The 23,104-nt window shown below is 41.9% G+C and overlaps 1 protein-coding gene across 12 annotated transcripts; it reads right to left on the reverse strand.

Annotated features, from left to right (window-relative positions):
• Positions 1-2,122: 2,122 nt before the first annotated feature.
• Positions 2,123-22,922, reverse strand: LOC118502558 (sex-lethal homolog). 12 transcript variants are annotated; one of them, XM_036034873.1, is made up of 7 exons: positions 22,781-22,922; positions 21,229-21,672; positions 20,143-20,188; positions 18,978-19,325; positions 15,959-16,248; positions 15,709-15,872; positions 2,123-8,565 (listed from the first exon to the last, which is right to left on the reverse strand). In XM_036034873.1, exons 2-7 carry the CDS (start codon positions 21,273-21,275, stop codon positions 8,480-8,482), a joined length of 981 nt encoding a protein of 326 aa, XP_035890766.1. In that variant the 5' UTR covers positions 21,276-21,672; positions 22,781-22,922; the 3' UTR covers positions 2,123-8,479. The 12 variants fall into 12 exon arrangements, with proteins under 12 accessions (XP_035890766.1, XP_035890758.1, XP_035890759.1 ...); XM_036034865.1 differs by having other exon boundaries at positions 15,959-16,251; positions 18,978-19,340; XM_036034866.1 differs by having other exon boundaries at positions 15,959-16,251; positions 18,978-19,340; positions 21,229-21,514; positions 22,675-22,910.
• Between the last annotated feature and the right edge of the window lie 182 nt (positions 22,923-23,104).

Below are 23,104 nucleotides of genomic sequence, written 5' to 3' on the forward strand. Positions count from 1 at the left end.
TACTAGCATCTTCCTGCTAACATGTGCCTGTCTAAGTCTATGACTTTTGCACACAAATTGCACATATGATTCACGGCCACTGTTCCTATTCGGTATTGCACAAATCTTTTCGTCAAATTACACAAATCAAGTGCGAAAATTGTTCTTTACTAAAACAAAAGTTAACGCTATCACGGACGCTCAGACTGTAGAAAGCTTCTTTGGCGGATTACAACGTAAAAGGGACTTTACGGACTGGGTCGTCCGGTGTCATTCTCATGAAATCACCAGCCCACAGCTCGTAAAGTTCTTCTTCATAGCGGCTTTTCCATTGTCCTTTCACATTTACGGGGGCAAAAAGCATCTTCCTCTCGAACGCGACTAAGAGGGCTTCGTCATTGTTGGACAGAGTCCATGTCTCAGAGGCGTATGAGAGTACTGGGACTATAAATGTTCTGTACAGTCCCAGCTTCGTCCGTCGCGACAGGTATTTAGAGTGGAGAAGTTTCCTCAGGCTGTAGTATGACCGGTTGGCCGCCAACTACCTTGAGCGTAACTCATCATCAATTTTGTTGTCGGTGCTGACATTTGATATCAGATAGGTGAAGCTTTGGACGACTTCGAAGGTGCGGTCACCAAAGGTGCGGTGGAGCCACCATCATTTTGGGTTTCGCCTCGTTAATCTCCAACCCGAGGTTTGGAGCCGCTCGCTCGATCCTTTGGTAAGCTTCTGCTACATAGGAGAGCCTCAAACCAATCTTGATTGACTTATAGAAGATAGTCCCCGAAGATTACACTTCCTAGAGGATGTCTCTCTCTCTCTCTCTCTCTCTCTAGCGCCAGATTGAAAAGGAGACAGGCAAGCCCATCTCCCTGGCGTAGGCCCTTGATCTAAATTTTCCGTTTCAGAATCCTCTCTGATCGTTTCCAACTATATCTTCTCAACCCCGTAATACCCCTGGATTCAACATCGTAATACCCCTGTAATTGCTGCACTCTAGCCTATCTCTAGGATTCACTATCCTACACCTCAGTAATAGTTTGACGAATTTGCTGTGCGAGTGCTGCACCACCGTTCGGTTACTATTCCGTCCGTGCCCTGGTGCCTTGTTGTGCTTGAGCCAACGGATAGGTGGAAGTAGCATGATGGATGAACATTCTGAAAATTTCACGTTGGACTTATGTTATAAACCTTAAAATTTTTTTAAACAAGCATATTGTTGTGTAAATTTTATAAAATACTTAAATAAATATTTTTCCCGTTTTTTGGGAACAAAAGTTACTCACGTTAAAACGGCTGTAGCTTGCCTGGAATAGGGTTAATAGAATTTTAAAATGGAAATACATATGTTATAAAAACCTACCTAATTAAATATCAGTTTTTATTAAAATAAAATAAAATTAAAATTTATAAAAATACATAAAAAAAAGGTTTTTTAAATTATTCTTAAGTAAGAAACCCGTTTGTTTTTCTTTACTGTTTTTTTCTTCAGTGTTTTATTTCGGGTTTGTTGTCTTTAATAATGCTTTTACATAGATCAAACATATCTAAACGTTGGAAAATGTACCATTTCAAATATATATATAATATATGTGTATGTATATATGTATAATAATATAATGTATCTAAACGTCCGTTCTATTGGGTTTGGGAGGGGGGTGTGTGGTGTGGGTGTGTGTGTGTGTTTTTCTTCTCATCCTTCTATTCTGACCGGTCTCCGATCCGATTGGGGCCATCCATAGCTGTCCTCGTCGATCCTTTCTTCCCTGTTCAAAGTCTCCGGATCTTCGCCAGCTGACTCATATCTGGCATCTGGTTCGCGTCCGTTCGTCGTGTCGTGTTTTGTGTTGTATGGTGTGGAAATTTCACAATTTCAATTTACCTACGAATTATAAGTACTTCTTTACAGGATTTTGTTGGTTTAAATGAATTCCTTGGATAAGAAAAGTCGTCCTAGAGGCGTCGTCCATGCCGTCGTATATGCCGTATTCTTCCGTCCACGGGGCTCTATGTATGTCTTTAAAGCACGTTCTTCTTCAGCACACACACAACAACAAAAACAAACACGTGGTTCACGCGGGATAGGACGCTTCTTAGGAGCGAAGGAAACAAACGGCTTATCCTAAGTTAAATAGAGTTCTTTTTAGCTTGCTTCATTCGGCTTCTCAAGATTTTTCGTTTCCCACTAATATTTCTCGTAATTTACACACACTATCACACACACGCACACGCGCGATGCATACGGTGCATCGATTCGATTCACACTTCATTCACACACACACGCACAGGGTTTATTCATGTAGTTTTCATCTCTCTGTTGTATTATGTTTTACTGGTTACTGTTTTTCCTCCGTCCTGGAAGCAATTGTATCTCTCTCTTCGTTTTTCTTCTGTTCTGTTTTCCCTTTTTCTCCTCTTTTCCCTCTTCTATTTGGGAAAAGTTAATCAATTTTCATTTAATTCCTTCATTTATTGTAGTAATAGTGTGCCTAGTGTGTGTGTGTGTGTGTTTTGGGGTTTTTGAATTTTCTCTTTCGCCTCCTTTTGTTTTGCTGATTTCTTACGATCGTGCCTTCTTGCTTACCACGGGATCGTTTGTCTTCGTCTTCTCTTCATATTATTCGCCATATATCGTTTAGTTTTATTATACACTTTCTTTCACTTTAGATCAAGTTTAGTTATAGACGATCTGCTTTATAGTTTTCTTTTTCCATACATTGCTCTCTCTCTCTCTCTCTCTCTCTCTCTCTCTCTGGTTGACACAACCAAAAAATCACAGCTAATAACTAGATCTTATGTTTCGTTTCCTTTTTTTTTTGTAATGTTTTCACATTATTTGCTTGGTTCTACTTTTTATTCGAGAGCAATAAAACAATTCAAACGCACACAGTTATATCACACGCACACTCGCACACACAGGCGGACCACACACGCGAATTCATTGGGGAAGGTCGTTTGAATGCCTTATCTGGCGCCACTCAGGATTATTAGTCCGGAACTGCGGGCTCGACTATTGACAGAGTTAACCGAGCTTCTCTAATGCAAAAAGGAAGCAAATTTTCAACCTTGTCCCCCTTGTTTTCTTGTCCTTTGCCTTTGACACTATAGTTGTGTCTGAGCGGTAGCTCTTAGGTCCTTCTCTAAAATAAGTAGTATTATAAATACAATAAATACGGGCTTTGCTTGCTTACTTTCTCCATCTTGCAGCTATCATAATTGCATACACGCTCTATTTGCACGCTCAACTATTTTGAATAATTGACAAATTAATTTGATTTTTTTCCTCCTGTACACACGCTCTTACTTCAACAAATCCACCACACTGCATTTGATGAGGAGGAGGAGGAAAACAGCTAGTACTGCTAGGAAGAAAGCTTCACACGTTGAACACAGTTTGAATTATTTGCCACGGGTGAACTGAATTACGGAAAACAGAAATAATTCATTTTATGTACTAAATGATGACTCGAACGGAAATTTGGTCTTTGAGGACGATTATCTTGGCTTAGGGACGAACAATCATGATCCTGTTTGGCTTGTTACAAAGAGTGGTGGCCACTATTGCTTATCAAACATGGCCTAAAACATTGAAGTCTCAAGATTGGGAAAATATTGTCTGCTCTTTTGGACAGCAACCGAATAACCTCTGGATCTGGACTATGGTACAAGTACAGCACGAAGCTTTGGGATATCCTCAAGATTGTGGCTCAAAGTATTACATGAGTCGGGTAAAATAGATGGCACACGTCCTTATTAGACTTAGACTCACGCCATACCAGGAAGATAACTCGCCAGCCACCAGTTCGCCATGAGGCGTAGAGGAGTACAGCGAGCTGATTGGCTGGATCAAGTGGAATCTGATCAGAGGGTGATCGGACACAGACGGTGGTGGAGGAGTGTAGCCCTGGATCGGGTTACTTATTAATTACATTAGTTCCAATAATACGCAAATTCTCCGGGATAGCCACTTTACTTTGCCACAGAGAGAGGTTTTCCATCAGATGGTTGCAAAGTTCCATGATCGCGAATCTTCTCTCCCTGTATGCGCGATTCACTCGTTTCTTTGCAACACTCCCCTAAATGATTGAAAAGCTCCATTAAATAGAGTGAACTCACACTTCTACTTCGTCAAGTCTAGACCCACACTACGTCAATTACAGTTCTTCTTAAATGGACCTTATTTTCTTGGACCTATATGTCCGCACCGTTCGAGGAGTGGTGCCTCTATTATTTTTCAAACATGGCGTTCAATTGATGGCCGACGTGTGGAAAAAAAAATACTCCCAATCATTTGAACAGTAATTCGTAGTAGTAATCACGACATGTGGTCATCAGCATTATCTCTTCTTCCTTGGATACTACATAAACCTCTGAAGGGTCTCGTGACCTGCCATTTTTGTCTTTCTGTTTGATTTTACTTGATTTTACACGTAGCTCAGTTCTTCGAACAGGGAGGCGGTCATGGATGTGATTTGAACCCCGGTCCTACCGTGTGAAGACCACCGAGGGAGATCAGCATTATCTCCTAGTACATACTCCTAGTTCTCTCCTAGTTGCGGTATAACGCATAGTCTTGCGATATCGTTGAAGATCATTTTGAAGAACAATTGTCCAAATTTCTTACTTGGTGACCGATTTTATGAAGAGGTTTTTTTTTCAAAGAATCATGTATCACCCAGTCCAAAAAGCCAACAGAATCGTCCTCATAGTCGAGTACCCGGAAAATTCCCCCTTCGAATCACTGTAACCTGTATATACACAACGCACACACACAATTCAACACGCACACGCAACTAACAATTCCACTCTACCCGGTTACAGAGAGAATCTCTATTGCTCAATCCTACTTTCTTATCTGCTAGGTCTGCCCTGCCTGTCATCTTCCTTATTTTTCTTTACTCATCATTATTATTTGTTTTGTTCCGGTTTTAACATTAGTTTTCGTAGGAATAGGAGAACAAACAGAATGTATATATGGTTTGTTTTTTGTTTGTATATATATATTTATATGTATATATGCCATTGGTTCAATATATAAGACACGTAAATGTTTTTCTTTTTTCTTTCGTCTTTTCAAGCTATCTCGTACTACTACTTAGTTGCTCTTGTGCCATAACATGTAAACTGTATTCGTTTTCGTTTTTGTTTGTTTTTTTTTCCTGTTGTTTTACTTAAACTTTTCGTCCTTCTTTTTTCGTCCTTCTACTCGCGTACTCTGTCCTTACAAGCTTTTTTGTTCCTCTCTTACTCACTCAACTACTCTCCGTATAATAGCAGATTTTTCGTTAGCTATTCGCGTATGTTTAGTTCGTTCGTTTCACTAAGGTATGGCGCGGCCACTAGTCGAAGTTTTGCATGCTCAAAAATTAATAACGCCAAGGAACAAATAGCGAATCTCCCTTCTCCGACTTCTCAGGGGAGAAGCTCACCCCGTTCACGTGCTTTCGGTTGCTTGTAGTTAAAATTAGCAATGCGCAATTATAATCATCGCTTTAATCACTAATATGGAAGATCAAACTGCTAATGCTAAAGCCGGACAAAATCGGATGTATCTCTCCCCCGTGTGTGTGTATAAGAACATGGTTTTTGATTGAAATCTTTTGGCTCTACAACTGCAGGGTTTTGTGTAATGTTTTGTGGAGGAAGAGTTTGATTTTTTCTTTGTCTGTTATATTAAAGTTAGTAGCAGCAGCAATGTACTCGCAAAGCTGCCCTTTTTCCAGTTTTTAGTGTTTTTAACTTGCTTAATGAGGTATGGAGAGCGAGATCGAGAGAGAGAGCGAGAGAGAGAGATAGAGAGAGAAGAGGATTATCAACTGGCGCAACTGGCACCGCAAATGGCAGAGTTTTGGGACGAAAATACCAAAAAACGGACGAATGTCGCCGAATAAAGGAGCGCTACTGTGTACTTGTCTGTCTGTTGCACTATTCTTTTTTTCCTTTTTTAATTTTCTCTATTCGTATAGACGTCTTTTTTTTAATTCTCCTTTACGAACGTTTTTCTACAATTTCTGTTTTTTTTCTGTTTTGCTATATTACTATAATTTCACGTCCATTGTGTATCACACGGTTTTGGTTTTTGCTTGGTTTTATTGCTAGAATGAGTTCAATAGTTTGATCTGCTTGCTATCGCGTGTGTGTGTGTGTATGTGTTTCCGGAGCTTTGGGGTAATGCTTTTGGGAGGAAGCATCATTCAAAGTCTCTTTTAGTAAATTAAAGCGTCAAATAGGAAAGTAATTTATGTAAAATCTACATCTCTAACGATCTCCTCGCAATTCCCGGGGTTTTCTTTTGTTTTGCTGGTTGTCAAAATACCTTCGAGTTTACACTACAAATTTCGAATTCCAACTGGCCAACTCCTATCGTGTCGATCGTGTTTTTTATGTGTTAGTTAGGCTCGACGCGGCTTTCATCTCTTGGAAATGTACAGGGGTGTTCGGGATCAATTTGACAGTTTCGAAAATCAATTAAATTAATTAGGCGAATAAAATACAGGCAGAGTAAATTATAATTATATCGATAAGATTCACTCACAATATCCACCGATCGATCGATTCGATCAGAGTTTTAATTCTGCTTTCGAACCACTAACAAGCTGATGCTATAGAGTCCTTGGAGAGGACTTCAGAAACTCTTTAAATTGTTAGCTAGGCGTTTTCAATGACCGGGATAACGATCGTACTACAGCGTGAGGAAACTTCTCCACTCAAAATACCTGACGCGATGAACTGGCTACATACGCCTCTGAGACATAGACATTGAAGAGCTCTACAAGCTGTCCGACGATTAGACTAGCCAGGCTCCGGTGTGATGGTCATGTCATGAGAATGGCACCAAACTACCCAGCCCGTAAAGTTCTTTTAGGCCGTCCACATTAACACAGGATGTTTGGTAGGCCCAACTTGAGATGAAGTGATGGCCATGATGCGTCCGCCAGAACAACCGGGATAAGAGATTGGTAGATGACGGCACTAGACCGTGTATCGAGGATTGTTGTGCCTGGCAAGTAAGTAAATAAGTAAGTGGCACGGGACTGAATCCTGCAGTAATATATAGGGCCTGCCATATATAGGACAACCTGTTCACTGTCTTCACTGAAGACAAAGCCATCACTGTTTGGAGAGCTGGAGTCTGGACATTCCTCACGTAATTGTCCTGGTACAGTCTAGGCTTCACGCCTCATTCTTTTTACTACTGTGTTCAGGGAGCATTAGCCATCCCTATCCCTCATTTCATGGCGAATCATTGTGATGCAAGTTATTCTATTCCATCCATCTTTTCTGGCACATGTAATAAAAATGTTGCTGGGTCTAAACTTAAAAATAACGAATATTTTGGGTAACCTACCCGAAGAATATGAAATTTATCCCGAACACCCTTGTATGCTTTTATGGAGACGAAGTCCTTTTTTACTGTACAGCTAATCTCCCAGTTTGAAGAGTTTTGGATTTTTTAACTAGCAAAAGTGACAAATGGCAGCAACTAGCATTTCTTCTATTATGCACTCGACAACGAAACAATTCTTGAAGGCTGTCAGTCGAGTGTTGTACGGGCCAAGAAAAACAAAACCACGGAACGGTGTTAGGAATTTTAAAACTGCGAGCTTAGTGAACGAGCTGTCTAAGCAGTTGATGGCGGCTACTATCACGTTACACGCTACGTCCTCCCGTCATGATACTCTAGTGAGCTTTACAGTAGAACCCTGTTTTCATTCGTAAGTGTGGCTAGAGATTTTTTGTTCCTATTTGTTTTGCAGTAAGTTTTTGAACGTTTTTGCTTGCTTTAATTCGATCAGAAAAAAAAGTCTTATTATGCAGCGTTCGCTATAGCGATTTATGAGGATTTTTTTTAATTCCAGTGAGGTTTCTTCTTACAGAAACAACCACACTCACTCGTACTAACCTAAAACTAGCGCTGTGTGGTCGTCGAGTTGTGCTGCTTACAGATGGGAGCCAAAAAACCAGTGGATAAAGTGTTGCTGACAGCAGCTTCATGCGACCCCAAGTTGCCTTAGTTTAGCCAAATATAGGAAGATTCATTATGCCTGATGCGATCGGATGATCGTGCTTAGTAGTTGCGATTCGCTGAACACAACAGGGTTGTGTGTATATATAAAATCTGTCTCATTTACACGCTCGATACAGCAGCAATTCCACAACGTGTCGGGTCAATCTCATCACAACTATCGCTTTTCCAAACTACTTACTGAACAATCGAGTTACTGCTGCAGGTGTGACGTATAACCAGTGTTGCTCTTTGTAGCTGCGTACGTCCTATTTAATGTCACTTAGGCTAAAATTGAAGTTTTACAACCATCATTACACGTTTAGATCGTCCATCGTTGGACGACGGACTGCGCGACCGTTCACGAACTCAACGGTTTTCGATGTTGCAAGCAAAGCACATAGGGGAGTGTTTAAGCACATCAACACAAACCAAGGCCCTTCGATCTGACCCGGATTCGATCCTTCCGATTTCATCTCGTCGAGCAAGGAAAGTTAGTAAAATATTAACGAGTGGTGCGACCGGAGCAGACCACTCGATCGATCACTATACTTCATCGAGTTCTGACGGGGAAGCATGGCTGAAATGTGAAACGAGACGAGTTCGAGTGGCGCCGGGAAATGATCAATCAAAATTGGGAGTGGGTAAGGGAAGTGTGGGGGTTCCATTTTTGACAGCGCAGGATCACACATGCAGGATTGGCGTGGAAAAAGTGAGACAAGTTGTAGTTATTAGTAATGAGCGAAAGATTGTAATAGTTGACCAAAAATGTGTGTGTGTGTGTGTGTGTGTGTGTGTTTGTGTTGGTTAAGAGTAGGTAGAGAAGGATGATCCGTTGGAACGAAAGTGTAAGAAAAGGAAGGAAAGCTACAAAGCTATAAGAAATTAATGGAATGAATAGAATAGAAAATTATCGAACGATCGCGAGTAAATATTTCTGCTTTTGCCGGGCTGAAACAACTTACAACTAAGTTCAAACTGAATTACTCTCAACAGACAAGCGATAAGTATGTAGCTACATTTCCCTAAAGGGTGGGTTAGTAAATATAAATCAAACTCAAGTCTAGTAGAGTTGCTTTCTTCTGGTAAAGTTTTCACGTTTTCTCCTTGCTGTCTAAAACTCGTAACTGTACGTAGCACTAGTAGCTGTTCGGAAACCTTGGAAAGTTGTATAGGCCACAGTACGATGGCCAGTACGATAGCCGTTTAGAGCAGGGGTCTCCAAACTGGCCTTCGGCTCTTTGTTTCTGAAACGATTTTTTTTTTGTGTAGGAACAGGAACAAGGAACAAACTGCTCAAATCAAATTTTTTATCCTCAAGACAAAACAATATGGTTAAATATTTTTAAATGTTTCTTTTAATTAATAGATACAATTTACATTGATTCAGAAACACAAGTTAATTAAGAGCCTTAATGAATAATTATGGGACGGACCGGTGGCCGAGGCGATAACGGCGCCGGTCTTCATACGGCAGGACCGGGGTTCAAATCCCATCCAGACCGCCACCCCCGTACGGTAGGGCTGACTACTTTACCACGGGTAAAATTAAGTCACAGAAAGCTTAGAAATGGCAGGCCGACACCTCGCGAGGTTGTAGTGCCAAAGAAGAAAAAGAAGAATAAATAATTGTAACTGGAAAATAGAAATAGAATTTTCTAGGTGAACTAGCGCTATGCTCGAACCATTTCTGGACACTTTCAGATTGAACACCGACACTGACACCGTTGCATATTCATGGCATCTTTTTTATCTTTTTCAAATTAAATTAACATCTTCTCAGTTCTTTCGGAAAATATGCAATGCAAAACATTGATGCCTCTTGCAAGGTTAGAGAAACTGTGACAGTGTCCAGTTATATCTAAACATTATCCAAAGTCCCAAGTCAAAAACTCTGTACTTTTAGCTTCTGGAAAATAAATCCTTTTGAATCATTAGCTCATTTTGAACATTTTATAGAAAGATTTTTATAACAAAAAAAATCCTGATGAATTTAAATTATTAGTAAAGTCTGTGAGGGAACCAATTGGAGAGCCTCGAAGCTTGGAGACCCCAGGTTTAGAGTAAGAGGTTTTTGCAAGTGTTTGCAATAATAGATAAGCACACTTTTCAACATGTGTGTGTGTGTGTTTTTTTTTTGTAGTTATCAGTCCAACTAAGATCTATAAACGGAAGGACGAAATTTGAGTAGATCGTTCTTGGTGTAGTGGTAGAATTTCACCTCCTTGCACATCTCTACTTCAAGTACTAACATTCGCCCGTTCGTTAAATGAGCCTGTCCATTTGGTACACCGCCTTTTCTTGGAACACAAGTCTTCAGCCACTGCCATCGTGCGACCACATGAATCTCCTCTACTAGAATAATTGGGGAATGATATCTGGAAGCTACCTTTGATATAAATACTTTCTCTACATAATGCTATCCATGCTACAGCTCCTAAACGACGTCTAAGTCTTACGCACAAGTTTGGTTTTAGTTTCTCCCTTCTCTTCTCTCTCTATATATACACAACAACGGCATAGTCATACACACGCGGCTCGTCGCTCACGCGCAACGCACGCACAGTCTATAAAGTTTGCGGTTTTAACAAAAAAAAAAAGTTTAGTAGTTTGATTGAGATATTGTATAAAAAGTCTTACGCATTAATCTCACAATAACGTGACGCCAACTGCTCGATCGCCTGTCGGTGGCTCTATGATGGCTGTCACTCGAATCGCTCCCCCCAGTGAACGGGTGGGGGTTTTCCATTACAAAACACACACACCTCTCCTTTGTTCCGATTTTGTGGTCGTTGTCCCCCAAAAGTTTGCGTTCGAGTTCGGCTTTCTCAGTGCTTCCATAACCTATCACACTACTGTTGCTGCTACTGCTGCAGAACGCAGCGATAGCAACGCTAGATTGCGACTACGAGCATTACTATCTAGTAGTACCTTAAATATCAGTAAGGATACGAGTCAATGTTGTTCCTGTTGCTAAAGTCCAATCCATCGGCTAGCAGCAGACACACACAACAAACAGACAGTTTTGCCAACGTCGATGGCATAGGAACGAACAGCCGAACCAGCGCAGAACCAGCAGCGACCGATTTCCGACCGACGTTGCGAGAAATAGAAATGGAAGAAAACAGTATCAAACCATTTGAGAGAGAGTGTGTGTGTGTGTGTGTGGATGAGTGGTGTACGATCGGCCACCAAAGACACGTGACCCATGTGTCCCCCCAAATGAACTCCAATGAACAGTGGTTCGTGTGTGTGTGTTTGTTTGTGGGCATGGTATTACTGAGGAAAGGCTGGCCAAAACGAAACGGTCGATCCGATCGATCGTATGATTGCAAAAGGCGCCATTCTAAATTTTCATACACAACACATCACGTGCATCTACTACGTGTGAGCAATAATAATACAAAAGCAAATAAGTTTCGCACTTCTCTACAGTGTGTGTGTGTGTGTACACGAAAACACATATGGCACATCAACATCCCACGGTATTGCAGGCACGAAGCAAAACGGATCTAGATGAGCATTTGGTGCTTCTTAAAAAAAGGGAATGAATGATCTGTTTCGCTGTGGTGGATTTTCCACGCAAAAAAAAAAATAAACCTTGATTCCCAGGTTTAATGTAATGAACACTTATAAAATGTTGGGAATAGCACGAAAACAACCAGGAAGCCAGCCAAGGAAATAGAGCGTACTACTAAGAGAGCGGTATGGTTTACTGGAAAGCTCTTGGCCTGTGGTAGAGGCGAGTGATGCGGGAAAACCGGGGGTCGTTGACTACATGATAGACTAGGGGCAGTGGATGAGAAGAGCTATTATAGCCATTCATACATGAGCAGCTAACACTAGATATCGGTTTTCGAATCATTTATAATGGTACTTTTGAAACACTCGGAGAAATTTTTCAATTCCATACAATGGAATGTTGCATTCTGCTTGTTTTTCTTTATTGGCCCTACAACCTTGAACGGTCCTGGCATACCATTTCTGGACAGAAGGAATGTTGCCCTCAGTTAGGGGAAATTTGCAATTAGCAATGAATTAAGAGAGTGACAAAATTTGTTATGTACAGTAGGATTTACGCCTAAATGTATGCAATCCGCAGTACACGTTGCGAAAGCTTCACAGTGTGCTTTCAGTGTGGTCAAAAATGGTTGAAAAAAGTCGAATGAAATATTGCTTATTCTTCGATTAAATCCCCCTTCCTCTATCAAGACCATTTATATTGGCTTACACGAGCTAAGTAATAGTTTTTGGTCACGCTAGGAGTGACCAAGAAGGCCTACAACACACACGGTGTTCCCGGACTGTAACGAAACATTGGTTCGATGGATACTTGTTAACGGGCATAGATATTCAGAAATGGAGGAAAAAGAAGAATAATAATATTTCAAATCACTTCTTACAATGTATATTATCATGCTCGCTGTCCAGTAACAGTATTAGGGAACAATGCACAATGTTTATATGAAACGAGTTATGACCATACAAAAATCCCACTGTGCAATAAAAATGACAAGCCACAGTGCTACACACAAAAGATTCTAGGAGGGGAGGCTTCTCGTGTCTTTTACCAGAGATTGATCATTAAAATCATAACATTTTCCAATTTCAATCATTGAGATACAGGGTTTCTCGGGCCAGCTCAACAGCGTTACACAATCTCTTAACAACATAAAATGCTTTCCCGAATTCTTACATGCAATTCGAAGCCGGTAACCCATGGAAAAACATGGAAAAACAAACATTCAACTGTGTAAAATGTTAACTCGACAATGGAAATTGAGTTGGGATTTTACGGAGTTCAAAATTTGTTTTCTCATGTTTCCAAAAAGGGTTAACGAGGATGAATTGCATATAAGATATCGGATTATCGTTTTATGCTGTTTACATACAGTGTTACAATGTTGTCTGGGAAACCCTGCAATTGCAGGTCGAGTTGAAAAATTCCCCTAACAGTTTGCAACCATTCTATTGTATGAATGCTCTATTCTACTATCTTGCTGAAACATTCCACTGAGAGATTCCAACGTTCCATTATATGATTCGAAACCCTGCAAGTGTACATCACAACCAGCAATTCGTCGGCCATTCTTCTACTGCATCTAAACATCAACCTTTGTTCTATCTCTCTCCTTCTCTCTGATGGTTGTATCGCAAACTCCTAAAAATAAAAATAAAATACACATTAACACAAAAAAAAAGAAACACATCCACCATCTTAACCATTAAACTTACGCGTCTTTTTCATCTCATCTCAACTATCACCTATTTAAAAAAAAAAACTCTCGTTTGCTAAATTGATAACGCTATCAGTATTTATTACGATACATAGGATATTAACGATAATATGTTGCCGTTACGGTTAACTGACTTACGATATGTTTGCAAACAAAGGCTTACCGACCTAAAACATTAATTCTGGCCTTCACACTCCAACCGTACACACCGTGGTCCTCCGGTCACATTTTTCCCTGGTTGGTTAATCAATATTATAGTGTGGCAAATCAAGCCAGTGCTTATAATGACTTTGGTTCTTTTTGCAACGATGATAAGTTTAGGAAAGCTTCATCGGAAAAAGTTGTTTCTGGTGTGTGAGATTTTTTCAACAATCCCTTCATTACCTTACTTTTCAAAATAGTTCTGCTGGTGATGGTGATTATTCTGTTCCGTTATTTTCTGTGACCGCAGCAGCACCATTTACTGATGAATTTGATTTGAACGATGTGTAAGATATGCTCGCCTGGGCTTTTCTACTAAGCTTGTCTTTGTTCGAGCAAAATCAACAACAAAAGAAACTAAACATTTACACAGAAAAGGGCATGATAAGAACAAAGATGTTGAATAATTACATGAATCACACACACGCACAAAAAAGCCTAAACAACCAAAACTTGCTTGTAGCTCCCGAAGAATGCATCGAACACGTGCTACAAATGCTATAAAAAAGGCTTAGCAAAAAAAATCCTATTCTTCTCTTAGGATTCGCCCATTCTCTCGGCTTCTCAACACTTACTTATTACCATAAATTAAACCAACTGACGGTATATGTATATATAAAGAGGTGGCCACGCATTACCCTAAGATGAGGCCAACATTCAACGTAGATCAACAACATTAATCCTTTTTACACGGGGCGTACAACACATCGTTACTGAAGTTCCTAAGGAACTCACTCGTTGACTGCTAACAAAAAAAATCCTATTTCATATTGTTTTGCAATTAGCTGACACTAAACGGTATTCAAACCGTTTTTCTAACTTTTTCCTAAAGCTACGATTAAATTCTGACTGAAATAATATACGTGTTTTATCAGTTAATGCAAACACCATTCATCTACATGATTGACAAAGTAATTTGAAACACCCGAACAAAGCGAGTTGCTCATGCATATATTTAAATTTAAAAAAACTTAAAAATCAGCTACATTCAATTTTTGAAATCAATTTTCAATTTACAGGGGTGTCCAGTTGAGAATGTAAAAGCGTCGATCTTGATCATGACAGGCGAATCAATTACATTTTACTGTAAAGTTACCAGATGATATTGTAATCGAAGCCGATAATAATGTACACGAGCTGTCAGTACTCGAGCAACGGCTCATCTCTGAAGCCGTTCCCATGTCTACTACTAGCTTTGGTGACCATTTCATCTAAGTAGCCTACAAAAAAAAAAGAACGATGCTTTTACATTATCAACTGAAAACCCCTGTAAACAAAGGGAGGAACATTCCTCACATATGCGTTACGGTAATACACATCTGGTTGTGGGCAATAATAATAAAAAGTCTTGAATAATTGAAAGCCTTAATAAACAAACAAGCCACTCACACTATAATTGCAATAAAAGGCAACAAGTGAATCATAAAAAGAGAGGGAGATGGCGCGAGAACATCACATAAGATAAAATAGAACTATTTAAAACTAGGTAAGCAACAGAAATAATGATGAAGGAAGTAAGAAGCGTAGAACTAGAAGAAGAAAAAATAATAACAAAATCATATCGGAGAGACAGGGACAGACTTTTTGAAAGCCATTTTGTTGTCCCTCCCTCTCGCACTCTCTCGCTCTCTCTTTTGCGTTGCATTCTAATTGTAAACATATATAAATGTGTTTCCATTGCGACTCCAGGAGTGATACCAGGAGCAATGACAATAGGATTAAGCTCAACTGATGGCTCTAGTGATGCGGAATCCTGTAGCGAGCGTTGCTCGGGACAGCTTAAGAAAGCTTTCCGTATGACTAAAAGCTTAATTGGGTTTTTTTTAACCTCGAGTGGGACAAAACTTCGCTATATTGGTTTCAGCGCCAATACAACTGACAGTTTTCTCTTTCGAGTTCGGCTTAAACTGCAGCCTAACGAGCTAAGTTGCTATTAAAAATGTGTGTGTAAAAACACGAAGGAGAGACGAATAGGCTGATTATCCCCAAAAAAACAGGTGGTTCTCGTTATCCAATTAAAAGCACGGAAAGCTATCTCAAGCCGACCAGAAAAGCACAGTAAGAATTGCCGATGCTCAATAATAAAAGTGTGCAACTGGGATACTGTCACGGAGCAATCTATTAAGGGGCGAAGAAACCCTTCAAGAAGATGATGCACACACTAGGATGGGTCTTAAGGATGGAGATGTAAGTGTATGCACAACCGGGGGGTGTGTGTAAGTGTTTGTGTAAATGAGTATGTCAGGTGATTGTTCAGTACGGTGTATTGCGCATTCGTACTCTACCTCTATTGTTGTGCACGATAGAGTTGTACGAGGGTACGTAGAGGGCCGCCTTTGCTCGCCCATGGTCTTCCGCGACCCGCACTATCAATGGTTGATTGCCGCCCTGCGGGATCACATTGTTGAGGGCCGATATTGCTTCCTGCGCTTCCTCGCGCTTATTGAAACTATCCGCGTATCAATGGAAGAGAACGAAATCGTTAAACCATCGAAGCGTCAAGGTAGAAGTGACACTACCCGGCCTGTGACTTACCGTACGAAAGCCACCCCACGGGGCTGACCGGTCAGCTTATCGCGCAGGATGTTCTTCTGCACGATGGTACCGTACTTGCCGAAAATGATGTCCAGCTGCTCCTCGGTGATCGTGCGCGGCAGGTTCGTAATGTACAGGTTCGTCTCCTTGATGTCGTCGCTTTGGGGCCGCGCGTACGACACCTTTAGCCGCTTGTTGCGCAGCGGATAACCGTTCAGACACTTGATCGCCCGCTGGGCCGCGTCCTCGTTCAGGTAGTTGACGAAACCGAAGCCGTAGCTGTACCCAGTCTGCTTCGGTTCCAAACGGATGGTTGTATGTGGAGTAGACGGTAAACGGACAGAAAACAATAAACTAGCAAAATCACGGATGGTGCCTCATACCAGTAGATAATTCCAGCAACGTGGGGCATATCCAGGCCATGAAAGCAACATAAATACATTTATCAAACTTATATCTTAAAGCCTAATTATTTCCGTTCGATCATAACTTAAAGTTATGACATACTCAGACAGAAAGATTCACTTTCAAGTGTTCCCGTACATTAGAGATGTGCAAACTAAATCAAAATGAGTGAATGACTCTAATCTTAGCAATGAATTAGATGATTTAAATCATCAAGAAGAGTTATTTCAACTCACCTTTGATTTAACTCTCCGTGCCGACTAGCCACTCACGCACTGCGTTTTAACTCACTCACCTCGTTTTAAGTCACTCACCTCGTTTTTACTCACTAGAGAGTTAAATATCGTATAGGCATATCGCGGGTTCATTCCGATGCTCATTAACATTTTTTTCGCTTCATTAACATTTTGCGATGCATTAACAAAGTTTTGCCCAAAGATCGCTTCAATATCATATAATAACTGACGAACAGTATAGTTGAACATTTTAGTGCGGCCGTACACACAAGCAAAAGATCTAAATATTCCCTTTTAAAATATTTGTTTTTATGAACAATCTACCCTTCGGCTCGTTACCGTATTGTATTTTCTTAAATCATCGTGTGATCGTGACCAATGCGATATGCCAATACGATATTTAACTCTCTAGTGAGTAAAAACGAGGTGAGTGAGTGGTTAGTCGGCATGGAGAGTTAAATCACTATTCAAGACAAAGTGGAGGTGTCATAAAAAGCCCGTTTTGACACATGGAAAGAAGTAGAAGACCAGCACCAGTTTGACGTTTACTTGACCGCATCGAATCAGCTGGTTATATGTGTTGTTTATTATTCTTGATGCAATAACATTATTTTATGATTTGTTTTCTTCTGATTTGAAAACATTGAACAGCATCAATATCATCTTTGATTGAATAGCATCAATATCGTTCGGAAAGCTTAGATCAAGTGAAGAAATCAGGATATTGTAGTGTGTCATTGCTATCTGAGCTATTCATGAAGTTTGTGCAGAACGAATAAAGTCGTACTGGAATTGACGGAATCGTTTTGTGCATCACCGTGCTCCGTCTTGGTCATTATCCATTGGTATTGTGAGTGTTATATGTTCGATTACACACATTAATGATTAATTTTCATCAAGAGGACAGCAGATAGAGCTTCATGAATGTATGCTAGAGGTCGCTTGACCAAAAAAGAATGCTTGACCGCAGCTTGTTTACATTTCAGTCAAGTAAACGTCAAAAATATTTTCAAGATGTCCGACCGAGAAATCGCTATTCCGACACCTGCTCTCAACTCACTTTGATTCAAGAATAAACTCTTAAAGAGTGAGTATAAGATGTTACTCACTATTTAAACTCATTCACTCTGATTTAATTCACGCTACTGAGTGGATATTCTCATAACTCCCGTACAGTGCATATAGTATGTCGAATAAGCGTTTTATGTTGTTGACATATGGCCTTGAGACAATAAACAGGAAAGAGGCGAATGAGGTCTCATTGACCCAAAGTCTCAATAAATAAATGAAATTAAAAAAAATGTTGGCATATAGTGTTACAATGTTGAACTGGCCTGAGTAACCCTGTAATGACTTTCTACGAGACAATGATGCATCACAAGGAGCATTGTCCGTCATTATAGAATTTTGCTTTTTTTCCTGAACGATTTTTGCATTTTATACATCAGTTTTCTTTATACAATTTTAATTACTGGCCATTTTTAAGACTAGCAGAGCATACTAACCACTTTACACTTTATCAATCTACAACCTAATAATCGACTTTATATCTTCATTTAAAATCTTGAAAAGTAAACAAAATATGAAATAACAAACAGTGTTATCGGAACAGATACGCTCAGATATTCCCTTGCGATGGGCTAGAACAAATAAACGGCCGGTGTCACCAGGAAGTACCAGGAATGTAATCGTTTTCCTACTACCGAGTACTATAACCGGCCCAAATTGAACATCCATTTCAGTTCAGTTTTTCGAAAAACAAACCAAGATAAAAGATTCTTCGAAGAAGCACCATTCTCCGAACCTTTCAATAATGCTCTTAGAAACGGTGAGTAAGGCTGAACTCGTCCTTCCCTTACAGCTTCTTCTCGGTATATAGTTTTGGATGCCCTACATTACACGTATAAGCCGCAATTATGTTATTTCTAATGCTAAATTACTGCAGTCACCGCGTCCGGGCGCAAAGTGCTACACACTAACGATGCCCCCCCCACCATTACCAAATGGCAAAGACGACTTTTCCCGATGATGATGATAATGATGATGATAGCGATGATGATAATCGGCTCGGATGCGAAATGTTCCAAATGCTTGTGGACTGTGTGCAGCGAGCTTTTCAAAGCCCACAACATCTCATTTCCATCGACTATCATCACGAAATGTGTGTGTGTGTTTGCCTGCTCTATATTGGTTGCGATAGGTTGTTTAGTTTCGTCCTTTTTATCTTTCATTCCGCTTAGCACCGGTCTAGCAGTCACTAAAGCTAATTGTAAAGTGGGCCTTTTTATAGTCGTATGGGGCAGGAGTATGAAACCTGCATGACCTGAGCACGTGGTGAATCGCGCGCGCTTGGTGTGGTTTCGTTCCGTCGAGCATACCTTTAGATCTCGCATCAGTCGACAGCTCTCGAGCGGTCCTATCGAGGAGAACATCGAGTACATCTCCCGCTCCGTCATGTCCTGCGGCAGATAGTTGACGATCAGGTTCGTGCCGGCATTGCCGCCGCCGCCACCACCGGACGACGACCCGCCCGGCCCAAAGTTCATGCCGGTCAGCGAGCTGGTGCTGGACGAGGCCGTGTGATGATGGGACGATGGTTGGCTGTGGTTGTGGTGATGGTGATGGTGATGGTGGTGCGGTGTCGAAGGATTCCCACCGCCGAACGTACTGCTCGACGGCATATCGCCGTACAGCCGGGGCCGGGAGTAGGACGAAAAGTCGGCATCCTGCAGGTAGTTTGACTGGAAGATTGCAGAACAATTTGAACTTTTTTATGCGCGCCAAACGCGCCTGCTACAGCGCGCACACGGTAGTGCTCGGTTGGTGGTGGTACAGACTGGCGGATTGTGTCCTAAAACGAAACTGAAACCTTCCTCCCCTCGGCCTACCCATTTCTCCGTGCGTTTGTGTTCCTTCTTTTTTGCACAAAGAGGGGCGTTCCAAGAATGGGCATGCGAAATGACGAAAACGTACTTCTATTTAACGTTTCAGGGTGATTTATAGCTGGTGATCAGCATATCTACAACTTAATCTTTCCTCGAGATGAGTCTTCGAAAACTCAGCTACCACACTTATTCCTATCGACCCCGTTATCAAAACACATCAAAATTTATTCGTCCTTAAGACCGAAAACACACACACACACAAACGCACGACACGTGGTCGAACAAACGTACGGTACACGATGGTGTGCTCAAGTGTGGTCGATTGCCAACAAAACGGACACACGCGGCCGTACCCGAACAACGGTTCCGACGTCACCGTCGTAATGCAGCAATCTTCGTGGACAGGTTGTCGCCACAGCTCTGGCGAGGGGAGCAGCGACAGACCCCTGTCTCCGTGTATGTGTGTGTGTGTGACGGAAGAAACGCATTTTAGAAAGCGGAGCAAGATTTGACTATTTTTGCTAAGGAACACAAACGCATCGGCATGCCGAGGATCATCGTCGTTCTAGAGGCAGCATCTCCAGTGCACTCCAACCAAGCGCACCGTAAGCGCAGTGTGTGCGCGAGCTCTGATTGGAATTATACAGGCAAATCATACCATTCCGGAGGGCAGCGAGTGCGACATTCCCCAAAGCCGGCCACTGCTACGGTTTTCCCCCACCCAGCGGTAAGCAAGCGCACGTGGTGCGCGTTCGTTGTTCGATGTTCACGTCGAAGCCATCCGAAATGAGACAACAGAAATGAAAGCAAAAACGAAATGAAGGAAAAAAGAAACATATTGTTAGTAGAATTAAGCACACAACCGAAGGCTCATGTAAATGTTGTCGAATAAAATTACATAAAATGTAAATAAAAACCCATCCGCCGCACTGTGTGTCCGGCCGTAGTATTGATGACGGTCCCCCCGATGGTTGGGACCATTTTCCCGCGGAGGGAAGGATTGGGAAAATGGAAAATAAATTCATAAACGGAATTGATATGCCCGAAGACGGCCCACTGGCGTGGACATGGCGTTGTACTGGCGCGCAGCAGCCGCATTAATCCGTCCCGTCCTTCTACTACGTGCGTGGCCCCGCCGCCACGTGCAGTCGGGGAAAGATGATGAGCCAAACAAAAAAAAAAGGATTGACAGCAGGAAAAGCGAGGCCTGCTTGCTTGGTTGGGCCTGGTGTCCGATAGTCCTTACTATATCACTCAGGCGACTTGATTATTATTTCAAAGTGGATCATTTTTATCGATTTCCGCGCGCCCTTTCTCGCAACCGTTTCCCCCCTCCTGCCCCGTTACCATCCCTTCTTTGTTTTCTCCACAATACACACAGGCTCGTGTGTGCGCTGCTGCTCCCTCTTCATCATTGTATGCACATTTTGGATGTGTTTTTTTGCTGCTGCTGCTGCTGCTACTGTTTTTCCACTTCTTAGTCATCATAATGATCTCGAGCTCGCTTTTGCATACTCGCATACTCTCCCATCATCGTCCTTCGGACTGGGTCAGCCTGATTGCTTTCTCGTACCATTATGTGTATAATCGTAGTAGGCTTCCCAACAACAACAACACAACACACCAGTTCAATCGCACACAAACATACCCATGTGGACGTAGATTTGAATTCTCCACCGCGGCCCGGATTTTGTGATTTTTCCCCCCACTCCCACCGAACCTCCCCCCGTTTCCCGAAACATACCTTGATCGAAAGGATGACGAAGGATATCCATTCATTTTACTGTACATTTTCTTCTCGTTGTGTTAGCAGCCGCACGCTGTCCACGGGCTTCACACAGCTACTACCGCCGTGCTAGTCTGGTTGGTTCACTTATTCAGATGATGTTATTTATTTCTGCTATTCCACACGCACACACTGTTTCGTACCAGCTACTTGTCCTTCTCCTGGTGCGAGGAGGACACAGGACACAGGACGAACGACGCGAGATGACGACGATGTTGCGCTGATTGCTGCTGGTGCTGCTGCACTACACACAACACAACGAGGATGGGACAAGCCGCTCTCGCAAATTAAATAGGCCTTCCCAGATTGTGACGTTGCCACTGTCAGTGTGTGTGTGTGCGCCTGTTTCAACGAGGGTACACTGATAACAAACGGCACACAACACCACCACTATCCGCCTCACTAACAATAGGACCACACAATATAAGTAAGCAGGATATGGAAGGAACAGAAAAATATACACACTAGCAGGAAAATCGAACCATGCCACACGCGCGCGAGGAGACACTTTTCACGTTCTGTGTGTGCACTAATCGTCGTTGTACAGAGAGATGTGTGTTTTTTACGTTCTGTTCTGGCACCCTACAAAAGTGCACGGACTGCTTCGATGATGTTCCGATGCTCGCTGCTAGGTCTAATGAATGCGAGACCGAGTGGGATTTTCTTTCTTTTGCTGTACGAAACCACTAGCGTACATACACACTCGCACACTGGCAACGTTTTTCACACTAGACTGTGTGTCCGTGTGTGTGTGTCACAAAACAGGGAGAACTTTTCCGAGGCCTACTAATGATGCTGTTTTTCCACACGCAAATTGCTTCCGTTGCGAATGGAACAAAAAGCCATAGAAAATGGTATTATCCACCAGGCGGGGGACCTCACTAACACGCAAACGAGCACCGTAAATTGAAGGTAGTATTGACGGTGAAATGCACGGTTCCACCTTGCTAAGCTTCTATCGTAGAAAGCAAGAATGCAATTCTTTAGGCCACTGACACACACGATGCATATCACACGATGGCCAGCCTATCGAAGCTGGTGTCTTCCCTCTTTTGGCTGTGTAGCTGTCACCTGCTCGTAGCGCACACACAGAAGAGAGAAAAAAAACACACGCACACACAATCGGGAAGACAATTTTGCTGCAGTAGCCCGATTTTCGGGAAGCTTTTCCGTCTACAGAAACCGCTCGTTGACTGTTGTATGTTTCAACGGTGCAAAAACCGGAAGATTTTCCAATGCGTTTTCACCACCAGCGAAACTGCTGCTCATCATCATATCACCAGAAATCTTTTCGCACCACTGCTACTCCCTTCGATGAGGGTTTGAGAGGGGGGGCAGAGCCAAATGCGTTTTCAGCCTTCGTATCGTGTTTGTGCTGTGGAACACGGGAAGAAACACACAAACCTCGAAGGAATCCACCACCTCTGGGACGCGTACGTTAACGGGTCGAAGAAAGAAAACTGCACCACCGTTTTGGGAGGAAAATGGTCAGTGTTCTGAAAATTCCTACGCTTTCACACTCCTCTTTTGCACCAGACCGATTCCTATCTTTCGCTCGTATGCTGCTGCTGCTGCTGCTACTGCTACTGTCCCGTTCGCCTGCACAACTACCACGGTCGTCGACGCACACTAAACAACTCCACGGGCAACATTTGACAGCCACCGTATACGCACAGGGAATCCGCGAAGTTCCACGAATAATCCGATCGAGAACAACACTTTTATTTGATTCCTAGTTATACTATTTATTACATTTTAGGCTACAAGAAAATAAAAGTATTTTTTCTACACAACTAAGAAATATGTGCAACCGTTCATTGCAAATAAAAAGTCG

This window comes from Anopheles stephensi, chromosome 2 (assembly GCF_013141755.1).
Source record: "Anopheles stephensi strain Indian chromosome 2, UCI_ANSTEP_V1.0, whole genome shotgun sequence".
In the NCBI taxonomy this organism is placed as follows: domain Eukaryota; kingdom Metazoa; phylum Arthropoda; class Insecta; order Diptera; family Culicidae; genus Anopheles; species Anopheles stephensi.

Bases quoted from the DNA above. Each gene is read 5' to 3' on its own strand.
- LOC118502558 (XM_036034865.1), bottom strand. From the start codon at position 21,275: ATGTACAGTAAAATGAATGGATATCCTTCGTCATCCTTTCGATCAAG. The intron at 19,341-20,142 runs GTATGATTTGCC...GCAATCTTCCAG, and splicing joins ACTCGCTGCCCTCCGGAATG to TCAAACTACCTGCAGGATGC. The intron at 15,873-15,958 runs GTAAGTCACAGG...ATACGCGGATAG, and splicing joins CGTGGGGTGGCTTTCGTACG to TTTCAATAAGCGCGAGGAAG.